We start from the raw sequence: 24,516 nt of genomic DNA, 5'->3' as shown, positions 1-24,516 counted from the left end.
TTCGATTTTAAGTTTCTTCAAGCATGTTCTGGACGTGATCAAAAACTTCTTTCGGCACAGTTCGCACAGTCTGCAGGACGAAACTCTGATCTCGTCTTCGAACGAGCGGATCGTGCCGCCCCGTTCCAAGAAAGGCCCCGTCAAACAACCCACGATAGCTTCGAGCAGCTTCGGCAAGACGCCGATGCCCCCACCGCGCAAGAGCCTGTCTTCCCAGAGGTACGAACCGATTTGTAGCTAATTTTTTATTCTATCAATTTTGTGATTTTTCAATGTTTTCGTCACACCCTTCTTTATGTTTTTGATGTACACTCCCTCTCCTGAATGTAGGCAACATCGGTTGCAGCAGCAGGATAAGACCAGTAGTAATAGTAGTAGCAAAAGTGATATCACCGATCCCTACTACACTATATAGCGTGTGGGAGATAAGAGATGCGAAACCGCGTATTTGCAACAGTAGAACTGTTGAGGTAGCATTTTTTCTCCGAATAATCGTAAGTGGTTTATAGACCACCTTAGAAAAAAAGTAAAACGAAGATAGTATTCCTGCTGAGAGGGTAAAACTCTTGGCAAGCAGTTAGTTACTAGCTTTTATTGAGTGAATGCTGGCGAGTTATTTCTAGTGAGATTAGTATTAGAAGCAGAGAAGCTGATTTTGCTCTATGAAGCGGATGTGAGTAACGGGATACGTTAAACTGTTTGTGTTGATTTGAGTTCCTATCAAGAGAAAAAAAAGGCTTGTTGCTTTACCATCTATATCCCCATAATCAGCATTCTGAGCTTTGCATCTCCCAGTAAAATTTTCAAAAGTACATAATTGTTAGTTTTCGTTTGATCGTATGTGTTTAAAGTTATTGTGAAGCGGAGTAGAATTTAAAAATCATCAGTCATGACATATCTTACAAGAATTACACACAGTCTTCAGTAAGAGGAATGGGAATAATTATTAAAAGATTCGTATTAAACTTAAAGAAAACTTCTAATGCAAGGGCTCTTGAACAATTGAGTCCGACATCAGCTTACGGAAATATCTGCACATATTATACCCATGAATTTTGACTCTGATTATGATCCTCCAATCAGCCGAATACATTTGTTGGTTTTTACATCTAACTTATAGGGTGTCCAGCATTAAATTGCATCACGGTAAAAAAACTCATTGGGTATTTTTTCTGCAACATTTGGGTGCAAGTAGCTTAGCGTGTATTGTTTACACTGTATTTTATCGCTGGCAGCTTTTCAAAAATTGTAAAAAATACGCTTCACCCGAAAAGCAACGCAAATTGATTTTGCGCAAGCACCTGGAAAAACTCACTCATCGAGACATCGGAAAACAACTCAGAATCGTGCAGTCAGAGGTGAGTCGCGTGATTAAAAGTTACTAGGTACGAAACTCTGAGCATCGATCGGACAGGGAAATGCGGCCAGAATGGATGTTCTATTAGTGATCAGGATAACAAGCGTGTCGTAAAGCGTTTACGCGCAATCCCAACGCTTCGGGCAGGGATGTGGTCAAAAGGTAGAATCCGCCCAAGTCTTTCGTTCAGAGAGAGGGAGGTGCAGAAGACTCTAAATCGTGACGAACGTCATCAGGGCGGACTTCCGACAGCTTCAAGGACTACTGTTTTTCACTGACCAGCACAAGGTTGATGTTCCAGAGGAAGATGGGCAGAAACTGTAAACGGGAAGATCCTCTTCAAGGATTGTCTACAGAAGCATCTGCTTCCTCTGTTTAAGCAACAGGAGGGCCTTCGGGCAGGGTCAAGCTTCATGACACTATTCAAATGTTGTGCTGGAATGGTACGAAACCAACAGGTCACTTTCGTACCCAAGTACATAAAATAAACATAAACATCAACCGTGTTGCCAGAAGGGCCAAATACATTTAGGAGTAGGAATCCATTAATAAAACTTGTGGTGAGAGTTAAACATTGTCAGATCCCCAACGATTCGTCATCTCACATCACCTTGCTATGGTCGCTTACCGATCAACCCCAACAGTTCAGCAAATTGTCGATGCTTAACCAACGGCTCGTGTCTCCTGCTCAATCCGAATCCGAATATGCCACCAACTCTTCTATCTTCTTGGACAGGGTTGCTGTGGCTCTTCTTCGCGAGTGGTTATCTTTGCCTCTTCGCGAGTCATCATTCGGCCACATTCGTTTTTCCAACGACTCGCTGCGAATGGTATTCGAATCGGCGAATGATTAGACCATCGAGTGAACAAAAACATCAAAAGGAATGAACTCAAATACTTGCCACTCGATGGTTGTTCGGATCTTCTTTCTGCTGTTCATTCGTGTGCCTCATAGCGACGGCGCTTGTTATTTGCAAAGTCGATGTCATAATGGACAACAGCATGCTTACGCATATGCACACCCGTACGATGGCTATATGCGCCTAAGCTTTTTTTTTTTTTTTTTTTTTGTCTTTATTTAGGAGACTTTCAGCCCGAGGCTGGCTCATCTCCGGTGCGCCTAAGCTGTTTAACGTTCGTTGTGATTTAAATGATGTTTGATTGCTTATGTTAAGTTTCAATAAGCATATGAATAATTATAATGATAAGCATTGAATAATTATTGATTAATTGACTTTAATTGTTCTGTAATTGTTTCCCTATTTTACATTTTACAAATTGAATGAAGGTGTTAAAACGATTAATTTTTTTACAAGTCAAGCAATTTTCCATGTGTGTCGTGTCGGACAAATTGGGTTAAACGTCGCGTGAATTTGGTGGACGTAACATATGTTCGGATTTCTGTCAAACCGCATCAAACGGTTATTTTAATGACTTGAGATTTTTAGTTTATAAAACGGAAACCGAATTCTATTAATATCAATACGCACAGCGAACACTTGTTGTAGGATTCCTTATTTAGGGGTTAACGAATATTCGATATGATTTGTGATGAATTCAATCTCGTGCATGAAAACTGGAGCGAAAAATTGGCTACTTTTGATGCGTATTAGCAGGATCCCGGCCATGTATAAGTAGTACAAACAATTTTTGGCGCGACCGATTGACTGACCTACTGTGGCAGTCCCCGTTTAAATGTGTGTGCTTTGCAATGTGTCATGTCACTATGAACTTGAGTGATTTCCATAGATGATTGTAGACATTATCCCAGTAACGTATAACATATTTTATGAAATGTATTGCCTAGCTAGGGGCCCTCCTTAGCCGTGCGGTAAGACGCGCGGCTACAAAGCAAGACCATGCTGAGGGTGGCTGGGTTCGATTCCCGGTGCCGGTCTAGGCAATTTTCAATCATCGTGTTAGCCTCATGATATACGAATGCAAAAATGGTAACCTGGCTTAGAAACCTCGCAGTTAATAACTGTGGAAGTGCTTAATGAACACTAAGCTGCGAGGCGGCTCTGTCCCAGTGTGGGGATGTAATGCCAATAAGAAGAAGAAGAAGATTGCCTAGCTTAGAGAAGTCATCCATACATCTGATGGTTGCATCAATCCTTTATTAAAAAAATCGTGTTTTTTTGAAAAGTGCTTCACAGGTACAAAATAATTGTTCCGAATCTTCCATGTCCGTTTCACAAAAACGACAGGTATCATCTAAAACATTACATGTTGTTTGAAATAATATTTGTTTGGGCAGTGTCCTGTTAATAAACCGCAGAAGTTGTGAAATCTTTTTTAGATATGCTTAGCTGATGTAATGTTAACATAATGTTAGATGAGTAACAGTTAACATAAACTTTTTAGATTATCCTACTGTTATTGTTTTTCTCAGATTTCATCAATCACATTTTTTCTAGTTTTTTTCTAGTACATTTTGAGGCCCACAAAATGTATCTCGTAAGAAATATAAAAGAATTAAGAAAACAAGTAAATTAACTTGTCATAAGATTAGTTTATACTATACTATCCCATTTAATTCCACCACTTGATCAAGTGGTGGAATTAAATGGGATGGTAAAAACTCGTCTTATGACAAGTGAAGACATTTCACTAAAACAAATTCCAAATAATATTTTGGAAAAAACTTGGTGAATTTTGTGAGGAGTTCCTCGAACTTTTCCCGTAAAATTCTAAAAATTCTCTCTTTAATGTCTTGAGAATATTTAAAAAATGCCAAAACAGCTTTCGACGTGACGCTGAAAACGCCGCCGCCGCCAACAATTTTCGGACCGGCGCACACCTCTATACAGGGGAAGTGTTCCGTTTTCCATCTTACTGAACATATATTCATCTCATCGCAAAACAGAGAAATACAGCATTAATCTCGTCGCGTTTTTTTTGCGAACATGCGTGCTCACTGCTGAAAAAATTCACAAAAATAAAAAAAAATAAAATCCTTTTCACTGCTTTGATTTTGATGGGATGGAAACGGGAGCTATGAGATGAAGTGCCGAACCGTTCACCTATATAAATAATTCTAAATTTAAATACTAATTTTTCCTCCAAGATCAAAAATGTTGTAGACGGTATCTTTGTCAATCTCATGAATAGCAATTCCTCGCTTCTTGACCGAAAACCTTGAGAAAAGAACCCTCTAATGACTTATTCTGGCGCAGAATGAGAAATGTTCCCTTCTACAAGTTCCCCGGAAACAATCCGTAGGTCCAGAAAGTGGACAAAGTCGTCAATAATACATTTTATAATCATACCTCGCTTCCTAATAGGGAAATAGATCCATCGTATTTCTAGTTTCGGCGCTAAATAAAAAAAAACCCTTCTACAGGTTCCCCTGGAGGTAATCCATAGGTCCCGATAGGTCCCGGAAGCGGTCAGAGTCATAGATGGTCATTTTATATTCATACATCGCTTCCCGATCGAAAACCATGAGGAACGAATCGTCAAATGACTAGCTTTAGTGCTAATCCTGAATTGTTCCCTTCTACAAGTTTCATGGGGACAATCCGTAGGTCCCGGAAGCGGTCAAAATGGTCAGTAATCCATTTTATATTACCATGAAAAACGAACCAACGAATGGCCAGTTTTGGGGTTAAAACTGAAATGTCCCCTCTACAGGTTCCGCGGGGGCACCCCAGAAATTTCAGGATCCGTCTGGTTGGTTTTTCATTCTTGACGTATCAGACGACTTCTGGAATGTAATCATGATGGAAGATCGGTGAAAAAGCTTGATTCAAATGATTTTGTGGATTTGTCCCTTTTGAAACTCCCCATCGGCACTGATTCTAAACAAATGGCCATATCTCACTTGATTCTAGTCCGATTTCAAATTTCAACATATGATTCCAATCAGAAACAGTCCTATTTTATTTGTGGTTACTAATATTATTCTGTTTTTAACCACAACTTTTCCCAATATTTACCACAAATTTACGGTTCTGAACCTTTCTTAGAAAATCCGGAAAATCTCGGGAATCCGATGGCGATGATCAGTTCCATGAACATATGGTGAAACTACATTAAATTTCTAGTTCAAACATCCCTGAATTATCAAAAATCGGATAATAATTGACATAGTTACAACACATCTAATTATGCCTAAAATTTGCCTATCCCAGTTATTTGGTCATCCCCTGTACTAATGCTGCCAATAATTGAATTCCAAATTTCAAATAATTTCTCATACACTATAGTGCCGTATGCGGTTGAATTCCTAATTGAATTAAATCCATCTTATATTTGCTTTTACCACCAAAACAATTTTGTAGAAGACGGCAGCATTCTAAATCTCACAGTGTGCGAGATATCTCACCTAAAAAGTAATTCATCATACACAAGCGGTTGAATTCCTAAATAAACTTGTTTCATGTTGACTTTACCAACCGAACCACTTTGTTGAAGATGGCAACTCTCTTATGACCACAAATTGCGCAATAGCCAACCCTACAAGTGATTCCTCATACTTTAGCGTAGCACAGCTGATAAATTCCACAACTGCTTTAATATTGAGTATTACAACTCGAACAACTTTGAATTAAGACGCTAACTTTCTAAATCTCACAGATTTCGAGATATCTCACCTAAAAAATAATTGCGCATATACTAGTGCCTCCAGGTGGATGAATACCAAACTAAACTTAATTCTATCATGGAGGTTCTTACCTTCCGAGAACCTTCGTTGAACATACCAGTTTTCTAAATCTTATAAATTTAGAGGTATCTGGTGATGGTGGCAAAAAATTTCAACTATCACTCCGTATCATCGGATTCCCAGAAGCTGCTTTAGTAAGTTGTCTCGTGGTCACCCAATTATGACCAAAAAAAAAAAAAACCGAACATCATTTTGTTGGCTGCAAGGTAAGTGATTTGAGGAATACACGTTGGACTTAGATGTAGAATGGCAGCTCATAATCCACATCAATACTAAGTTTATAGGCAGGCTAAGTTACAGTTAGATTGTAGAGCCATTGAAGAAAAAGAAGAAGGCTTGTTAGAATTTCGACACAATTTTACCTATCTGAACTGAGCTTATTTGTCTGTCTACAATTTGTATATTTAGTAAACGGGATTGATTTGCGATTTGGGCGTAACTTGTTTTGTAATCAACCATTGTTTTCCGTTATTTATTTTTTTTCTTTTTTTTTATTCGGATTTCGTTGAATGCAAGGGTTTTTATCCAAAACTACTTCCCTTACCTTACAGAGTAAAGCTTATTCAGTTAGACACATACCGTAGTTTTCGCAGGAAATGATTGCTATAACAGGAATTCGCCAAACAAAATAAGTTACGCCCAAATCGCAAATTGGTCCCAACTTGTTTTATTATAGAAAAAATCACCGAAATTAAGTATTAAAAATATCTGTCTAGCGTATTATTCAGCATGCATTCTATACAGCTAGACAATCTATCAACGTTGAAGCTTATATGCAGCTTGTCGTTGGTTGTACTGAACAATAATTTTATCGAAAGCATTCCTAGTTTTATGAACGTGTATTTATCGAAAAATTTGCGCTTTACTATTTAGCATTTTATTAAGGTAATTCCACATGTCTACATTGCCACATCTTACTCATTTCACATGTGGCGCTTATATTCAAACACATTTGATTAATTGCAAGACGGTATAACGTAACATGACGCGCAAATCCTAAAATCCATGTAAACATTCTTGATCACAAAATCCGCATTAAACGCGACCCCGAATAATGTCATTTATTACGCCATGACATGTGGACGAGTTTCTGAAAAATCGCACCAAGCGCCAACGAGAAATTACCCATTTTTCTGCCCAAGCTTCCGTTTAGCAGGTTTAATTTATTGCAAATTGTATCGAATATCACTCAACTCCGTAACTGAGGATATTCTGCAAACAAATATACGCATGGATTAATATGAAATGATTTTCTTTTTCCCTGCCAAAATCCTGACCATGTTACGTCATATAAATGTTTCATAAAAACGCTAAGCCTTAATATATCGATTACATTCTGAAACCTACCTTTTTCATACATATTGTAACTCTATCCGACAATACTAGCGTGAAATAAGCAAAATGTAAACATGAATTGTTATGCTAGAAAATGTGTACATGTCTCAGTCTCAGATAGTCTTTCCCACCTATGCGATGCTTGCAATCGATGCGAGTAGAATTATGATTCTCCGCGAAGAGCAATCCCATTTCCGTCAGAACACCGGTTAGCTTCTTGGTCCTACATCGAGTGGACTTTTTCAGTCCGTAAAGACTTCTACGAAGCCGGCAAACGACCTCCTCCTTGCCCGTAGTGTGACGTGCTAGTTCACTGGGCTGAACACCTCGTCGTAATAGAGGCCGAAGCATTGCGTGAACCCAACTATCCTCGTTCCTCTAGATTTTGTAGACCCAATGGCTGCCTACCACTTTTTTGCCCTTCGGAAGCGGCATTAACTCCCACGTCTCGTTTTGCTTGTGCGACTGAACTTCGCTGTCCATCGCCGCCTTCCATGAATCTCACTCTTGACTGGACACTGCTAGACGATATGTCGTTGGTTCCTCCTGCTTCTGCCTGACGACGCCTACCACATAATCCGCCAATCTTTTTGCCCGTCCGTAGACGTTAGAACGAATCGTGGGCGTCCGAGTACCCGATAAACCGAAGCTTCCTCGCCTTGCTTTTAAACTTCCCGCGCTACGCCGGTAATATGTACATATGCCGCACAACCGTATACTTTTAAATAGCAACGTACTGGTTGCCACCCGTACCACTTCTCGTATGGAGTCTTATCAACGGATCGCGACGGAAAACGGTTCTGCAAATAAGCGGCCCTGCCCCAGTACTATTTGCAGAGAACAGCATCCAGGAGCATCGTCGTTCCATTTTATGTATGTAGTGCCCTGTTTAGCTACACAGCTTTGCTGCGGTGTGTACGTTGTCGTGTACTGCGCCTTGATGCCCTTTTTGATAAAGATGTCGCCCAACTCCTTATTCGCATATTCGCTTCCGCCCCTTCCGCCATTCGAGCGGATTATACACGGCCTTCTGTTGGAAAGGTTCTCCACATGCCGAACGTACTCCTTTTCCGGCGCTTCGGACTAGTAGATAAACGACGGTAAAGTGACTGTAGTCGTCGATCATTCATTCATTCATTTATTTAGTTTACAGATAACACTGAATCAACAATTTGACGCCACAATACACGGTTCGAGGCCACATATCTCCATTCTCGAATACGCCCCACGCTCGCCAAGTCGTTTTGCACCTGATCTGCCCACCTTGCTCGGTGTGCTCCAAGCCGTCTCATACCCGCTGGATCGGAAGCGAACACCACCTTTGCAGGGTTGCTGTCTGGCATTCTTGCAATATGCCCCTCATGCCATTCCGGCTTTAGCTACCTTCTGTATACTGGGTTCGCCGTAGAGCTGGGTGAGCTCGTGGTTCATTTTTCGCCGCCACACACCGTCTTCTTGCACACCGCCAAAGATGGTCCTAAGCACCCGTCTCTCGAATACTCCGAGTGCTTGCAAGTCCTCCTCGAGCATTGTCCATGTTTCATGTCCGTAGAGGACAACCGGTCTTATTAGCGTCTTGTACATGACACATTTGGTGCGGTGGTGAATCTTTTTTGACCGCAGTTTCTTCTGGAGCCCGTAGTAGGCCCGACTTCCACAGATGATGCGCCTTCGTATTTCACGACTAACATTGTTATCAGCCGTTAGCAAGGATCCAAGGTAGACGAATTCCTCGACCACCTCGAAGGTATCCCCGTCTATCGTAACACTGCTTCCCAGGCGGGCCTTGTCGCGCTCGGTTCCGCCCACAAGCATCACGTTGTCTTAGTCCCCTGCGCGATTCGAACGAACTGGAGTGTTTGCCCGAAATCTTCACACAGTTTTGCACACCATCCACCGTTGCTTTGATCAGTCTGGTAAGCTTCCCAGGGAAGCTGTTCTCGTCCATAATTTTCCATAGCTCTACGCGGTCTATACTGTCGTATGCCGCCTTGAAATCAACAGATGGTGCGTTGGGACCTGGTATTCACGGCATTTCAAGCCGGCTTGATAACTTTCCACGAACTCATTCACTAAAGGTGACAGACGTCGGAGGATGAATTGGGATATATCTTTGTAGGCGACATTAAGGATGGTGATCGCTCGAAAGTGTGAGAACACTCCAGCTTGTCGCCTTTCTTGTAGATGGGGCATATAACCCCTTCCTTCCACTCCTCCGGTAGCTGTTCAGTTTCCCAGATTTTGACTATCAGTTTGTGCAGGCAAGTGGCTACCATCCTTACTAGCTGCTTTATTGGTCTTTAGCTGTTGGATGGCATTCTTAACTTCCCTCAAGGTGGGGGCTGGTTGGCTTCCATCGTCCGCTGAACTGACGTAGTCATCTCCTCCGCTGCCTTGACTTTCACTGCCTGTACTCTCAGTGCCATTCAAATGTTCCTCGTAGTGCTGCTTCCACCTTTCGATCACCACACGTTCGTCCGTCAAGATGCTCCCATCCTTATCCCGGCACATTTCGGCTCGTTGCACGAAGCCTTTGCGGAATGCGTTGAGCTTCTGATAGAACTTGCGTGTTTCTTGAGAACGGCTCAGCTGTTCCATCTCCTCGCACTCCGCTTCTTCCAGGCGGCGTTTCTTCTCCTGAAAAAAGCGGGTCTGCTGTCTCCGTTTCCGTCTATAACGTTCCACGTTATGCCGGGTACCTGCTGCAGCGCGACCGCTCACGCTGCGTCCTGCGTTCTCCTCCAGAATCTGTTTGCACTCTTCGTCGAACCAAGCGCAGCTTATCGCCCTTTTTTAGATGGGACACACGACACCTTCCATCCACTCCTCCGGCAAAACTTTATCCTCCCAAATCTTGGTGATGACCAAGTGCAGCGCTCTAGCCAGTGCCTCACCACCGTGTTTAAATAGCTCTCCTGGTAGTTGGTCAACCCCAGGGGCTTTGTTATTCTTCAGCCGGCCAATCTCCACCTGGATTTCCTGGAGATCCGGAGCGGGTAAAAGTATGTCCTGCGCCCTCTCCTAGGTCCATCACCAATTACCATACTGCCATCTTCGTCTGCCACATCGCCATTCAGGTGTTCTTCGTAGTGCTGCTGCCTCCTTTGGATCACCTCACGCTCGTTCGTAAGAAGGTTTCCATTTATGTCCTTACACATATCAGGCTGTGGCACGTGGCCCTTACGTGAACGGTTTAACTTCTCAAAGAACTTTCGTGTGTTATTAGCGCGGTACAGCTGCTCCCTATCTTCACGGTCTCGATCTTCCTGCTGGCGCTTTTTCCTTCGGAAAATCGAGTTTTGTCTGTTCCGCGCCCGTTTATATCGTGCCTCGTTAGCCCTCGTGCGGTGTTGCAGCAATCTCGCCCATGCTGCATTCTTCTCTTCCACTAACTGCTCACATTCTCCGTCATACCAGTCGTTTCTCTGATCCGGGGGCACCGTGCCAAGTGCAGCGGTTGCGGTGCTACCAATGACGGATCGAATATCTCTCCAGCCATCTTCAAGAGACGCTGCGCCTAGCTGCTCTTCCGTTGGGAGTGCCACTTCCAGCTGCTGCGTGTATCTTTGGGCTAGTATACCGCCTTGTAGCCGCCCAATGTTAAACCACTTCGACGCGTGTTATACACCGTTGAGAGTTTTGAGCGTAGGCATACTACAACGAGGTAGTGGTCCGATTCAATGTTGTCAGAGAAGAATTTACCGTCGATTAGAACGTGGTCTATTTGGTTTTCCGTTTCTTGGTTAGGTGATCTCCATGTGGCCTTGTGGATATTTTTGCGGGGAAGAAGGTGCTTCGGACTACCATTCCGCGGGAGGCTGGGAAGTTTTATCGTTGGCCGTTATCATTCGATACGGTGTGCAGACGATGACTGTTCTATACATTTCCTCCCTTTCTACCTGAGCGTTCATGTCGCCGATGATGATTTTGACGTCCCGCAGTGGACATCCATCGTCGTCGTCGGGTCTCCTTTCGTGTGGGCAGTGCACGTTGTTGATGCTATAGTTGAAGAAACGGCCTTTTATCCTCAGCTTGCACATCCTTGGCTGCCAGCACTATGAAGCCGGTTCCCAGCGTGTTGGTGGTGCCATAGCTTTGGTAGAAGGCAGCCGCTCGATGCCCGCTTTTCCACACTTTCTGTCCTGTTCAGAAATTTCCTGCAGCGCCACGATGTCGAAGTTGCGGGCATGTAAATCATCGTAGATCATCCAACCTGCGAAACCTAGCGACTTGCAGTTCCATGTTCCAAGCTTCCAATCGTGATTCTTTATTCGTCGCCAAGTCTTTTCCGAATATATATTATTTTCGTTATCTGTTGAGAGCAATTTCTGCAAACCCTGGTTATGGCTATTGAAGTTGAATGAAATAAATATGCCAAAAGCTTACTAATGGGTTATATTTTATTGTCTGAAAGTTTGAAAAGGATCGGCCTAGGTAATGTGTACAGCGTTTTTTTTTTCGATTGTATAACATTTCACCGAAAACTATTTCGCGGAATTCATTTTCGCGGTTGAACATTTCGCGGAATGACATTTGGCGGTTTGTAACTTTTCGCGGTACGACATTTGGCGGTTTGTACCTTTTCGCCGAATGACTTTTGGCGGAATGTACCATTTCGCGGAATGCACCATTTCGCGGAATATTAATAATAATAGCCTTTGTTCATTCAGCATTCCCACAATTATTACTTTGCATTCGTTTAACGCGAGATTAACACGTTGAAACTTTTATAAAAGCCGATAAAAAAGAATTTGATAGACCTGGCCAGAAGTTGAAACCAGCCTCCTTCAGCATAGTCTTGCTTGGCAGTCACGCATCTTACCGCACGGCTAAGGACTCAATGGCTATGCGGAGAATGCATGCACTCGATCGGAAATTAGAAAGGAATCCAGCGCTGAAGAAAAATGTGTGTCGGCAGATCGAGGAGTAAATACCAGCAGAAAGGATACGCGCACAAAGTAACCGACGCAGAGTTGATGGAGACAGCTCAATCTGCTGTGTGGTACCTGCCACTCAACGTCGTGGTGAACCCACGAAAGGCAGGCAAAGTGCGCCTGGTAAATATGGGATGCAGCAGCATCAGTGAATCGCATTTCCCTGAATTCCGAGCTGCTCAAAAGTCCGGATATGTTAGTTCCCCTTCCGCAAGTGATCTGCCATTTCCGAGAACGCCCGATCGCCTTTGGAGGCGACATCCAGGAAATGTATCACCAAATCCGCATCAGATCGGAGGACAAGCAGGCGCAGCGATTCCTGTTTAGGTCAGGTAGCGATGAAGCTCCACAGATATTCGTGATGGACGTGGCGACTTTCGGATCCACGTGTTCGCCCAGTTCAGCGCAGTACGTGAAGAACGTCAATGCGAAGCAATTTGCGGAGAGGTACCCGGAAGCAGCAGATGCAATAGTCAAACGTCATTACGTGGACGATTACTACGACAGTGTGGACGCCGTGGAAGAAGCGATCCAGAGAGCCAACGAAGTGAGATACGTTCATTCGTGTGGCGGTTTTCGAATTAGGAACTGGGTGTCTAACTCCAATGCGTTCCTGCAGGAGGTTGGCGAGCAAAGCGATGAGTCGGCAGTACACTTTAGCGAAGATAAGGCTGCAGAGTATGAACGTGTGCTGGGCGTAGTATGGGATACGATCGAAGACGTCTTCTGTTTTGAGACCGCTTCGAAGTTCGAGTGTTCCAAAGTCCTCCGAGGAGAAGAACGTCCCACCAAGCGGATGGTACTCAGCATAGTCATGGCACAGTTTGATCCGGTCGGATTTCTAGCTCCAGTTACCATCCAGGGTAAAATGCTGGTGCAAGATCTGTGGAGAACTGGGTGCCAGTGGGATGATGCGGTGGATGACCTGTCATTCAAAAAGTGGACGCGATGGACGAGTATGCAAAACGCTTAAAAGCATGAAACACTAGATGGAAGATGGAATGTTTCAACGTTAGCTGAGCAAAGTAAGCTGGCGCATCACATGAAGCTCGATGTCCTGGAATTGAGTGAAGTCCGTTGGACAAATTTTGGAAAACACTAATCACCATTGGGATAGGTAATGTTATATTCCGGCATTCGAGGGAACAACGTTCTCCGCACCGAGGAGTTGGTTTTCTGCTAAGCGGCCAGGCACAAGTGGAACCCATCAAGTGGGAGCCAATTAATGAGAGAAAAAATATTGACAGATTCAAAAAACGATTTAGGAACCTCACGTTGACCCAATGTTATTCGCAGACCAATGCTGCCGAGTTACAGAACAATCTTGTACAAGCCATCTCGTGGCAGTCCACCCAAAGTTTTCGGTTATTCAAGCCAGATATAGATATCCAGCTATCCCGGGGCCGCCCATACAAGCCATAGTTAGACGTTTCGGTTAGGGAATAGTCAGACCAGTGTACTTCGGACATCTTGTCACCCATTCAAGCATTTCGACCACAACGCGGGCTTGAAAGTTCGAGCAGTCACGTCCAGCCACCCAAGTAGTCCGATCAAGCCACACAATACATTTTCAGAACCAACTATCTCATATGTATTTTTGTACAATGCCAACCAAGCAGCATAAATCGAGTTTCAGACATAGTAATTAATTTCCATTCCGGGTGGCTTAATACCCCGAACATATGCAATTAACTTTGAATTGACTTCCTTAAATTGTAATTTGTCTGTTTCGATTTTTTCGTGTTCCGTCCAAGCTGGAAAGAGTCGATCCTGAGAAGTTGGTTGAGCTAGTGTGGGGTGTTTGGACGTCCACTCTACAGCCTTTTCGCGTCACGAAGAATTACAGGCGGGGCTCGCGTTAGCGGACAAGCAGTGGAGATGGTCAAACGCTTTCAATACATTGGCATCCAACTAGCGTCGGACGGCGGAAACAGGATCAACATCAGAGTACGGATTATAAAGGCTAGGACTACTTTTGCGAGTTTAGTAAACATGAAGATCCAATCAGGTTAATGAACACGTCACATTTTGATTTGTCTTCCCTAACGTGAAATATGTGTGGTTATACGCCAGTGAGACTTGGTTTGTATCACGCAGAAACTACAAGTATTCATCAACCGACTACGATCTATAATTCGGGCCTGTTGAGTTCAAAAGTGAACCTCAAATGTTGAGCTTCATTGACGTCGTCATCAAAAACCGACATCAACAGAAATCCGAGAGTGTAAACGGAGGTGGGTTACGAAAGAGCGGAGACAAAATCCATTAGTTGAACATTTGTGCTAACGGATGGAGTTGATAGGCAGCTGTCATTAGCATTTAGCATTAGCATTGTTACGGTGTAATTCGTAGATTGGACACTAGTGATACTCATGTTTTACTTTTGAGATCCTTATCTAGAATGCTATCAGAAATCATGAAGGGGAGTGGTTCTTGATTCCAGTCTTAAACAAAAATAACAAGAAGCATGTGGATCACTACTCCTGGCCACGCCCATCTTCACCGTAACTAGGGAGAGGAAGGAAGTTTTAATGTGGTACTTACTTAACGAGAGGCCACCGACTTAGCGACACATAAATATAAATACCACGGAGTTGGATAATGAGGAAGGTATTCGTTGGGTCAGGATTTGCCCCTAGCTGGCAATGTAACCGTGGTAGATCTTACCCCGTAACACACCAGGAGTTGATAGGCAGCTGTCAGATCCAAAAGAACGAACCAAATCTTGTTGTGTTACCATTTAAACGGGCACTACTATACGAGGAGAAATACGCCGTCCGCGTTCGCATCAGACACAGATAGTATTAGTTTTAACGGTGGCTCCTCTCGAACTTCTATTTCCTGAGTATTTAGTAAGATAGTTGATCTACGCTGACAAATGATTGGTGTCAATCTCCTAATTGACTGTGATTAAAACATGACTGAAGTGCCCATGATCGCATATTTGTAACATTTGCATTTTGGTTGATTTTGTAAATCGTTTGTAAATCCTCCACAAACTCTAATCAGTTCCAGCTTACCACAGATAAGCGAGATAGTAAAGCCTATTTTATTGTTATGGGATAAGATGCAGTAAATTGAGCTTTCTGAACGATTCACATGCTTTTGACAATATGAACAAAAATGCGATCATAGGCCGTGAAGCAATGAATTAGTTTCTAAACTTTAGCGATCATAATTAAGTAAAATTGGTATTCGAAAATTTTGATGGCAAGAATCAATATTGAAGGTTCAAGATTTTCGTGAAACCTAACCGAGTTTTTCTTTTGATAGATTCTCTTACATTTTTATCACAATAATGCTGAAAACCCTGACATGGAATATGTACTTCACATTGCCCTTCTACTCTCGACAAAAAAGAAAAAGGTCTGTTTCCATGGGATTCACAGCGAATTCAAATACACTTCACAGAAAGAAAAGAGATAGTCTGATAAGTTTTTAAAGGTTTATTACATATTCTGAATTTGCACAAAAAATTAACAGAAAAAAATTATTTTTTTCAAAAATTTAGATACCCGGAAACCAGTAATCACTACATAAAGTACATCTTCAAATTTTTAGAAATTAAATAGGAATTAAATTATTTCACTATTGGACGATTTATTGAAAAAAAAAGTAATTTTCATACTTGTTTCACAATACAAATAAGTTAGCATTACAAATCTCCCGAACCCTATCCGTTAATTGAAGCAAATATGATTACTTCTTTGCTTATCCCGCTTGAACTGGCTTCCTTGTCCCTAGAAAGTTTTGGATCATCTCCCCACGCCAGTACGTTTGATTTTTCGTATTCAGTTCTGTTGAAGTCAACTTACATACCAGAGCAAACCAAATAATCCCCCCACCTAATCCTTCCATCTTTCAACAGCCTCTTTTCGATGGCACGCTCGGCCAGCTCGGACCTGGTCGCCCTGGAATCCCCATCGGTATCTCTTCCACCGGCATCTGCGGGCGTATCGCCGACGTCGCCAGTCGCAGCTGTCGCGCAGCCAGGACTGGGAACATCCGCCTCTGCGATGCAGCTCCAGCAGTTTCACGATAGCGGCGCCGCAACCGGTCCTAATGACGGACGAAATGGCGAAGCACGATCTCTACTACAGTCATCGGCGGGGGCAGCAGGGGACGGTGGCGTCTCTTCCAGCAGCCCTAATATCGCCTCGGCCAACGGTTCGAGTTCCGCTGCCGGGCCGGTCGGCCCCGCTGCTGCCGGGCGTAGCAATAGCAGTAGTCCGTCCCCGGTCGGCTCCGGAACGGTCGCCCCGGCCGGACCCGAGCTGGACACCTACTCGACCGATTCGTCCACCTTCGATGAGGAAGTTAAGCGACGCCGGCGGAAGCTGCACTTCCCTTTCGGTAAGAAGTTTAGTAAATCTAAGAAGACCCAATGAGGATGACGACGACCATGGCGGCGACGGGGGATCTCGGAAAGGTAAGTGGGATAGCGAGCGACGGAAAAGTGTCTGACAACAACGGTGGAGCGATGCAGTCGACAGGATCCGTCGGAGAAAAGCGGCGAAATGTGATTTGATGGCGTGGACTCGGAAAACCGGGTAGAGTCGAGTGATATCTGTTATCGGCGAGTAAATAAGGGTGTTTCTGTTTTGTTGATATTGAATTTCCGTTTGAATCTTGAATGTTGCTGTTTTCTTAATTATTGTGACTAGTGAAAGAGAAGTTGTATGAAGTTGAATGGTTTGACGTAGCAGACTACTATTGTGACATCAGTTTGTTCATAAAACAATCAGGAAAACGACGAGTGAGAAGTTTGCAATAACACATGTCCCGTTTCCTATTGTTGTCCTAATGGAAACATAACCTCAGAATATTGCAAAGTGTTCTTTTTTCAAGAAATGATCTGTATCTGTTGGATGTTTCCACAAGATAATGAATTACTTAAATTCGTGTAATATTGCGCAACTTAGTGAGGTAAAACGAGAAATACAGATCATAAGTCAGACCAAATTGTAAAACAAAATATTTATGTGTACTAGAAGGATCTATCTTTTTTATTATTAAATAAAATATGGCATAAAATAACTGAAAAAAATAATTAAAAAATATCAGAAAATCTCTACTTACACAAATTATAGAATCAAACCTAAGCAATTGTTAACAAGCAACAACATCGATATACACATAGCACAAGCGTTAAGTTTTGTGTTCCGGTGGCTGTTTGGGCAGCACTCTTCAGATAAATGTAGGTATTTTATATTGACAATTATTTAGAAAGCAAACATGGCATTGCAGTCGATTGCTTTTTAATCGACTAGTTAACTTTTTACGTCCTTTCGGTAGGTCCTTTAATAAAAGTGATACTTGATGACATGTAGAACCAGGAGTAGTAGAAACGGCATTTGCTGAAATTTGAATGAAAAGTTATTTGCAATTAGAAATTGCCTACATCAGAACGTTTCTGATTGGCGGACAACTTAAATTTTCCATAAAATTTGTGGCTTTTTTCACATAACAAAGTTGTACTGTAGCAAACTTATATGCGAATTCTAAACGAAACGGAATCTTGAAACAACGGCAGTGCAGTCATTCGATTGGTTGAGATCTCAAGCTCCTAACAAAAAGTCCTATGAAATATTTAGTTCTGTTTGGCCTTGGTAACGCTTCTGAATTTTATTACTGTGTAAGGGAATAAGATAACGCTGCTCTGGAAGCCACACACTTAAAATAAATCGCAGATTTCTGTGGAATTTCACCGAAATCTCAACAGCAGAACTGTTCGGTGAATAATTTTACAGATTTTCGGTGGTTTTGACAGTTAAACAAATGAAAAATCGCAGAAAATTTGGTGAAATAATTACCGAACAATTCTGCTGTTGAGATTTCGGTGAATTGAAGCAAAATTCACCGAAATATGTTAAAGAAGTTCAGTGTGCACACACTGTACATAACTCTGCCTAAATCATAACAATGGAGTTGCTAGATGACCTTCTGCTACACCTTTATTAGTACATATCACAATTCGGTCAATGCACTTTAGTGTATTCCGAGCACAGTAGAGCGATTCTCGGCACGAACATTATTGTTGAACCTCCGGTGCTCCGGAAAGATTGTATGTCTACCTCATAACTTCTTGAAGTTTCTGTTTCTGACTGGTCTCGAGGGCAAGCATTCTGAGTGGTACCAGAAGTTGCTCGATAGATGGACAATGGTGGTAGATTTTGAAAATTTTGAATGATTTTCGACGCATCTCCTGGTACAACTGTTTCAAGGCGAGTATTTAAGTGCGTAAACACCCAAAGTAATCAAAATTTCCTTTAATAGTACGTTTTGCGCTTCATTAGCGCAGTCAAGCTGATTAAGTGGACTCGTACTTTTTAAGGATCTTTTGGTTACTTGGGACAAGCTTTACCGCGTCATACTCTTGCAAACTTTTTTTCGACCGTTGATAAAATATACCGGAGATAAGGCATCCACATACGAAATACCGTTCAGCGTGGAATTCAAAATTTGCTGGTGCACTCTTGACACCGAGAGACATTTAATTTATTTAATTGCTAAGACAAAGGCTAAAGTTGCCTGTACCGTGACCTGCCCTAATTCCACGCATCGCCTGATACCGTGGTTTTCATCAAAAATCAGAACCTGGCTATCTGTTGTGTTTTCGGATGGCCAGTAACAGAGTACACGTATGGGTACTTGAATCAATTATATTGGAATGACAGTTTATTGCTTAGCATATAAAATACACAGTCAATGACATAAGAGCGCGGTGGACCGACCAAGGTAAATCAAGAATATTACATTCAAGTAACACATATTATACTGCCTGATTTTCTCACAATTACACGCGGCGAACCCTTCATGAAAGGTACCGCCGCGCTTTCTGCACCCCGTTTACTTGATTCTTATGGGTGAATAGCATTGCGGCGTATCGTTTGGCGCGGCCGTACCTTTCGACAGTCATTCGCCGCGTGAAGTTTTGTGCAAGTACCCATTTGGGAACATTACAAACGCCGCGCAGTGTATCATATCCAGAAAATCTGACAAAAACATTCCTCCTCCCTTAACAATGTACTGAGTACTACACGAAATTTTAATTGGTTAGCTAACACATATTCTCAAAGGTCAAGTCTATTTGGTGGCTTCCTGATTCTATTAGACCTTCGTAAGTTACCATCGTTAACTGTACTAGGGTCCGTAGGCGCTCATCAATTCTTGACGCATCGCGGAGTCTTGATGAGCGCTACTGACAGGATAGGAGACACATGACTCAATTGATCGATAAGATTCAGATGTGGTATTTGGTACATTAGGTACGCACTCTTCTGGTGGCGGCAACGAACTCTGAATGTGAGGCAATTGAGGAAGAGATTCGTAATTCAATGGACCCGGTCTTAGCTGGTCAATGTGACGTTTCCATATGACGTACAATGTTTTCAACTTAAACTAATCTTAACCTATTTTATACTAAGGGTACAAGGAGTTAATCGTTGCAATAAAAGATTGCAACGATTTTTATCTAAAATTGGAAATTATTTGGTTGGACATTTGTTGCAATGTCTCAATATTAGAAATTCTATGAAGTTCATTGGTACTATACCACGGAGGCAACTTCAGAATCATTTTCAGAATTTTGTTTTGAATCCTCTGAAGTGCCTTCTTTCTGGTATTGCAGCAACTAGTCCATATTGGCACAGCATACAACATGGCAGGTCTAAAAATTTGTTTGTAAATCAAAAGTTTGTTCTTAAGACAAAGTTTTGATTTTCTGTTTATAAGTGGATATAGACATTTAATATATTTGTTACATTTGGCTTGAAGGCCTTCAATGTGATTTTTAAAAGTTAGTTTTTGATCTAGCAGAAGTCCTAAATATTTAGCTTCGCTAGACCAATTAATTGGAACCCCATTCATAGTGACAATATGTCTGCTAGAAGGTTTCAAATAAGAAGCTCTCGGCTTATGTGGTAAAATTATAAGCTGAGTTTTGGAAGCATTCGATGAAATTTTCCATTTTTGCAAGTAAGTGGAGAAAATATCCAAACTTTTTTGCAATCTACTACAAATGACACGAAGGCTACGCCCTTTGGCTGAGAGACCTGTGTCGTCTGCAAACAAAGATTTTTGACACCCTGGTGGTAAATCAGGTAAGTCAGAAGTAAAACTGTTATACAAAATGGGCCCCAGTATGCTGCTTTGGGGAACACCAGCTCTTACAGGTAATTTATCAGATTTAGAATTCTGATAGTTTACCTGCAGTGAGCGATCTGATAAATAATTTTGGATCAGTTTAATAATGTACAGAGGAAAATTAAAATTCCTCAATTTTACAATCAAACCTTCATGCCAAACACTGTCGAATGCTTTCTCTATATCAAGAAGAGCAACCCCAGTCGAATATCCTTCAGATTTGTTGAGCCGAATTAAGTTCGTAACTCTTATTAACTGATGAGTGGTTGAATGCCCATGGCGAAAACCAAATTGCTCATCAGCAAAAATAGAATTGTCATTAATATGAACCATCATTCTATTTAAAATAATCTTTTCAAACAGTTTGCTTATTGAAGAAAGCAAACTGATTGGGCGATAACTAGAAGCCTCAGCTGGATTTTTGTCCGGCTTCAAAATTGGAACAACTTTGGCGTTTTTCAATTTATCTGGGAAGTATGTCAATTGAAAACATTTGTTAAATAAATTAACCAAAAAGGATAAAGAGCTCTCAGGAAGTTTTTTGATAAGTATGTAGAAAATACCATCATCACCCGGGGCTTTCATATTTTTAAATTTTCTAGTAATAGATCTCACTTCATCCAAATTAGTTCCCAACGAAGGGTCAAAAACATTATCTTGGTTGAGAATGTCTTCGAAGCTTCGTGTAACCTGATCCTCAATTGGACTAGTGAGACCTAGACTAAAATTATGGGCACTCTCGAACTGCTGAGCAAGTTTTTGAGCCTTTTCGCCATTTGTTAATAAAATTTTATTTCCCTCTTTAAGCGCTGGAATTGGCTTTTGAGATTTTTTTAAGAATTTTCGTTAATTTCCAAAAGGGTTTCGAACTGGGATCCAACTTCGAGACATTATTCTCAAAGTTGGTATTTCTCAGAATAGCGAAACGTTTTTTAATTTCATTTTGCAAATCTCGCCAAATAACTTTCAACGCGGGATCGCGAGTTCTTTGGTATTGCCTTCGCCTCACATTTTTAAGACGGATCAGTAGCTGAAGATCGTCGTCAATAATAATGGAGTTGAATTTAATTTCACATTAGGAATTGCAATGCCTCTGGCTTCGACAATTAAATTTGTCAAAGATACGAGCGCATTGTCAATATCGCTTTTGGTATCCAAAGGAATATTAACATCAAAATTCCTATCGATATATGTTTTATATAAATCCCAATCAGCTCTATGATAATTAAAAGTAGAGCTGATTGGATTATAAATGGCTTCTTGTGAGATTTCAAATGTCACAGGAAGGTGATCAGAGTCAAAGTCAGCATGAGTTACCAATTGGCCACACAGCTGACTTGAATCCGTTAAAACTAAATCAATTGTAGAAGGATTTCGACTGGAAGAAAAACAAGTAGGGCCATTGGGATATTGAATAGTATATTCCGCAGAACAATCTTCAAATAAAATTTTGCCGTTGGAATTGCTTTGAGCATTATTCCATAAACGGTGTTTGGCATTGAAGTCACCAATTACGAAGAATTTTGATTTGTTGCGAGTCAGAATTTGAAGATCAGCTTTCAACAAATTCTTTTGCTGCCCATTGCATTGAAAAGGCAAATAGGCTGCAATGAAGGAAAATTGACCAAAATTTGTTTCAACAGAAACTCCCAAGGTTTCAAAAACTTTGGTTTCAAACGAAGAAAATAATTTATGTTTGATACGTCTATTAATGACAATGGCGACCCCACCACAGGCGCTGTCAAGACGATCATTTCTGTAGATAAAATAATTTGGATCTCTTTTAATGGAGAGTCCTGGTTTTAAATAAGTTTCAGTTAAAATGGCAATATGCACATTATGAACTGTTAGGAAGTTGAATAATTCATCTTCCTTACCCTTTAGAGAGCGGGCATTCCAATTTAGAACTTTCACACAATTATTTAGATCCATTAAAACGGAGTCCGATAACAATTTTTTGTGTGTACTTTATACCAACCTGAACAGCTTCTGGTATGGTATTTGCTTTGAACATTGCATCAATCATATGATGCAATCGTTCAGTTAAAAAATCAAAATCGGAAGCAGTCATGCTACCTGAATCGGCAACATGACCATTATTTTCCGTTGGGACATGGGTATAAACCTCATTTTGAGAAGAGAAATTTTGTCTACCAGCAGCGATGTTTGCATACGTAGGTACATTCGAAAAATTGGAATTTACTGAAGTGCTTGCTACCCGTTGACGAGCGGCAAAATTTGTTTGTGAATTGTGGTGGGTATGAATTGCTCGACCGGTAACTGGTTTCGAAATTTGAGCGTTTGAAAAATTTCTACCCGTCGAATCTGGGATCCGATTGGAATTTCCCGTCATCAATTTTGCACGGGAATTCAAAACTTTTTTGCGTGAAGGGCATTCCCAGAAATTTGTTTTATGATTGCCCCCACAATTTGCACATTTAAATTTTTTGGAATCTTCTCTCACAGGACATGCGTCCTTGGCGTGAGAGGTTCCACCACAAATCATGCATTTAGCATCCATGTGACAATGTTTGGTTCCATGACCCCGCTTTTGGCACTTACGGCACTGGGTGGGGTTTTGGAAATTTCCCCCAGGCCTGCGGAAATGTTCCCATGTAACACGGACATGGGACATAATACAGGCCTTTTCCAAACTTTTCATATTATTTAGTTCACTTTTGTTAAAATGAACTAAATAAAATTCTTGAGAAATGCCCTCTGGGAAGTACCAGAGTGGGATTTCTTTTCATCTTAATTACTTGGACTGGTGAAAATCCAAGTAATTGAGAAATTTCAATTTTAATCTCATCCAGTGATTTATCATCACTGGGGAGACCTTTCAAGACGACTTTGAACAATCGCTCAGTTTTGTCGTCGTATGTGAAGAATTTATGGCGCTTCTCAGTTAAATACTGAAGAAGACGTTTGCGATCGTCAAAGGATCCCGGCAAAACGCGGCAGTCACCCTTCCTAGCAATCTGAAATGAAACCTTGATCCCCTGAAGGTTACTCAAAATCTCATTCCGGAAGCCAGAAAACTCGGCAACAGATACCACAATTGGCGGAATCCTTTGCTTTTTCGCATGAATCGGATCACCTGGGCTAGAGGTATATTCGATTTGCTCAATTTCATCATTAATCAAATCGAACTGATTGCTCAGTTCGATTGGAGAAGAATTATTTCCGATATTAGAGTTAGAAGGAATATCTGAATTCTCCAGCTTCCTTCTATTTTTTCCGCGCTTTGGCAGGACGGTCTTGAAACCTTGTTTCTTTGAAGGAAGTGGAGAATTCAGAGACTTACACTTCCTCTTGTGTTTATTAATGCTCATTATTGAGCGTGGGGACGTGACCTTCTAAGATGTTTTTCCCAGAACGGTGTCCCTGCAGGATTACCACCGCTTGTCGGAATTTTACTTCCGCAAACGGGTCCAACGTAAAACGAAGGCACGGGTCCTTGCAAAGATCGTAACGGGATCAGTGGGTACAAATAGCGCTAAGAAGCACCGTTGAAATTAAAATAGCTTCGGGTAGTATTAAAAACTTCCTTCCGCAAAGAGAGAAAGAACCGCACAGCACGAAAGCACGATGCGGTCTGACTCATCTGCCTACCGAAAACCATCATTGAAGGACTCTTTCCCGTCACTGGATGAATTGTTCTTCTGTATGCCATGAGAATGTTGTGCAGTTCTTTTGGAATTTCAGACCGTGAGCATTGTAGGGACTTTATTTTCTCCTTGAATGTTTGCACATATCGTTCGGCTTGGCCATTTGTAGCCGGATGATAAGGAGCCCCCATTTTGTGAACGATACCATTCTTTTTCAGGAACTCTTGGAATTGTACTGAATTGGCTTCCCCGATCTGTGACCAGCACCGCTGGAAGACCAAATGTGGCGAAAAGGTCACGCAATTTGTCAAAAGTTGTTTCGGTAGACATATCGGAAATTACTTTAACCTCGGGCCACTTACTGTACGCATCTACTATTATTAGGAAATACAATCCCATGAAAGGACCCGCGAAATCAGCGTGAATGCGTTGGAAAGGCTCAGGCGGCCTTTCCCAACAATGTATTTGTAC

The 24,516-nt window shown here is 41.8% G+C and overlaps 1 protein-coding gene across 9 annotated transcripts in view; it reads left to right on the top strand.

Annotated features, from left to right (window-relative positions):
• LOC134206484 (stromal interaction molecule homolog) overlaps positions 1 to 17,292 on the top strand; it is a 142,118-nt gene extending 124,826 nt beyond the window's left edge. For 8 of the 9 annotated variants that reach the window (XM_062682210.1, XM_062682213.1, XM_062682211.1 and 5 more), the window contains exons 9-10: positions 61 to 219; positions 16,161 to 17,288. In XM_062682210.1, coding sequence (XP_062538194.1) covers positions 61 to 219; positions 16,161 to 16,680 — 679 coding nt within the window. In that variant the 3' untranslated portion in view covers positions 16,681 to 17,288. Of the gene's footprint in view, positions 1 to 60; positions 220 to 16,160 lie in introns of all 9 variants that reach the window. The other variant, XM_062682214.1, reaches the window with a different exon arrangement.
• Positions 17,293 to 24,516: the final 7,224 nt, after the last annotated feature.

This window comes from Armigeres subalbatus, chromosome 1 (genome assembly GCF_024139115.2).
Source record: "Armigeres subalbatus isolate Guangzhou_Male chromosome 1, GZ_Asu_2, whole genome shotgun sequence".
In the NCBI taxonomy this organism is placed as follows: Eukaryota; Metazoa; Arthropoda; class Insecta; order Diptera; family Culicidae; genus Armigeres; species Armigeres subalbatus.
The sequence above is the reverse complement of the archived record's forward strand: the minus strand, read 5'-3'. Positions and strand labels throughout refer to the sequence as shown.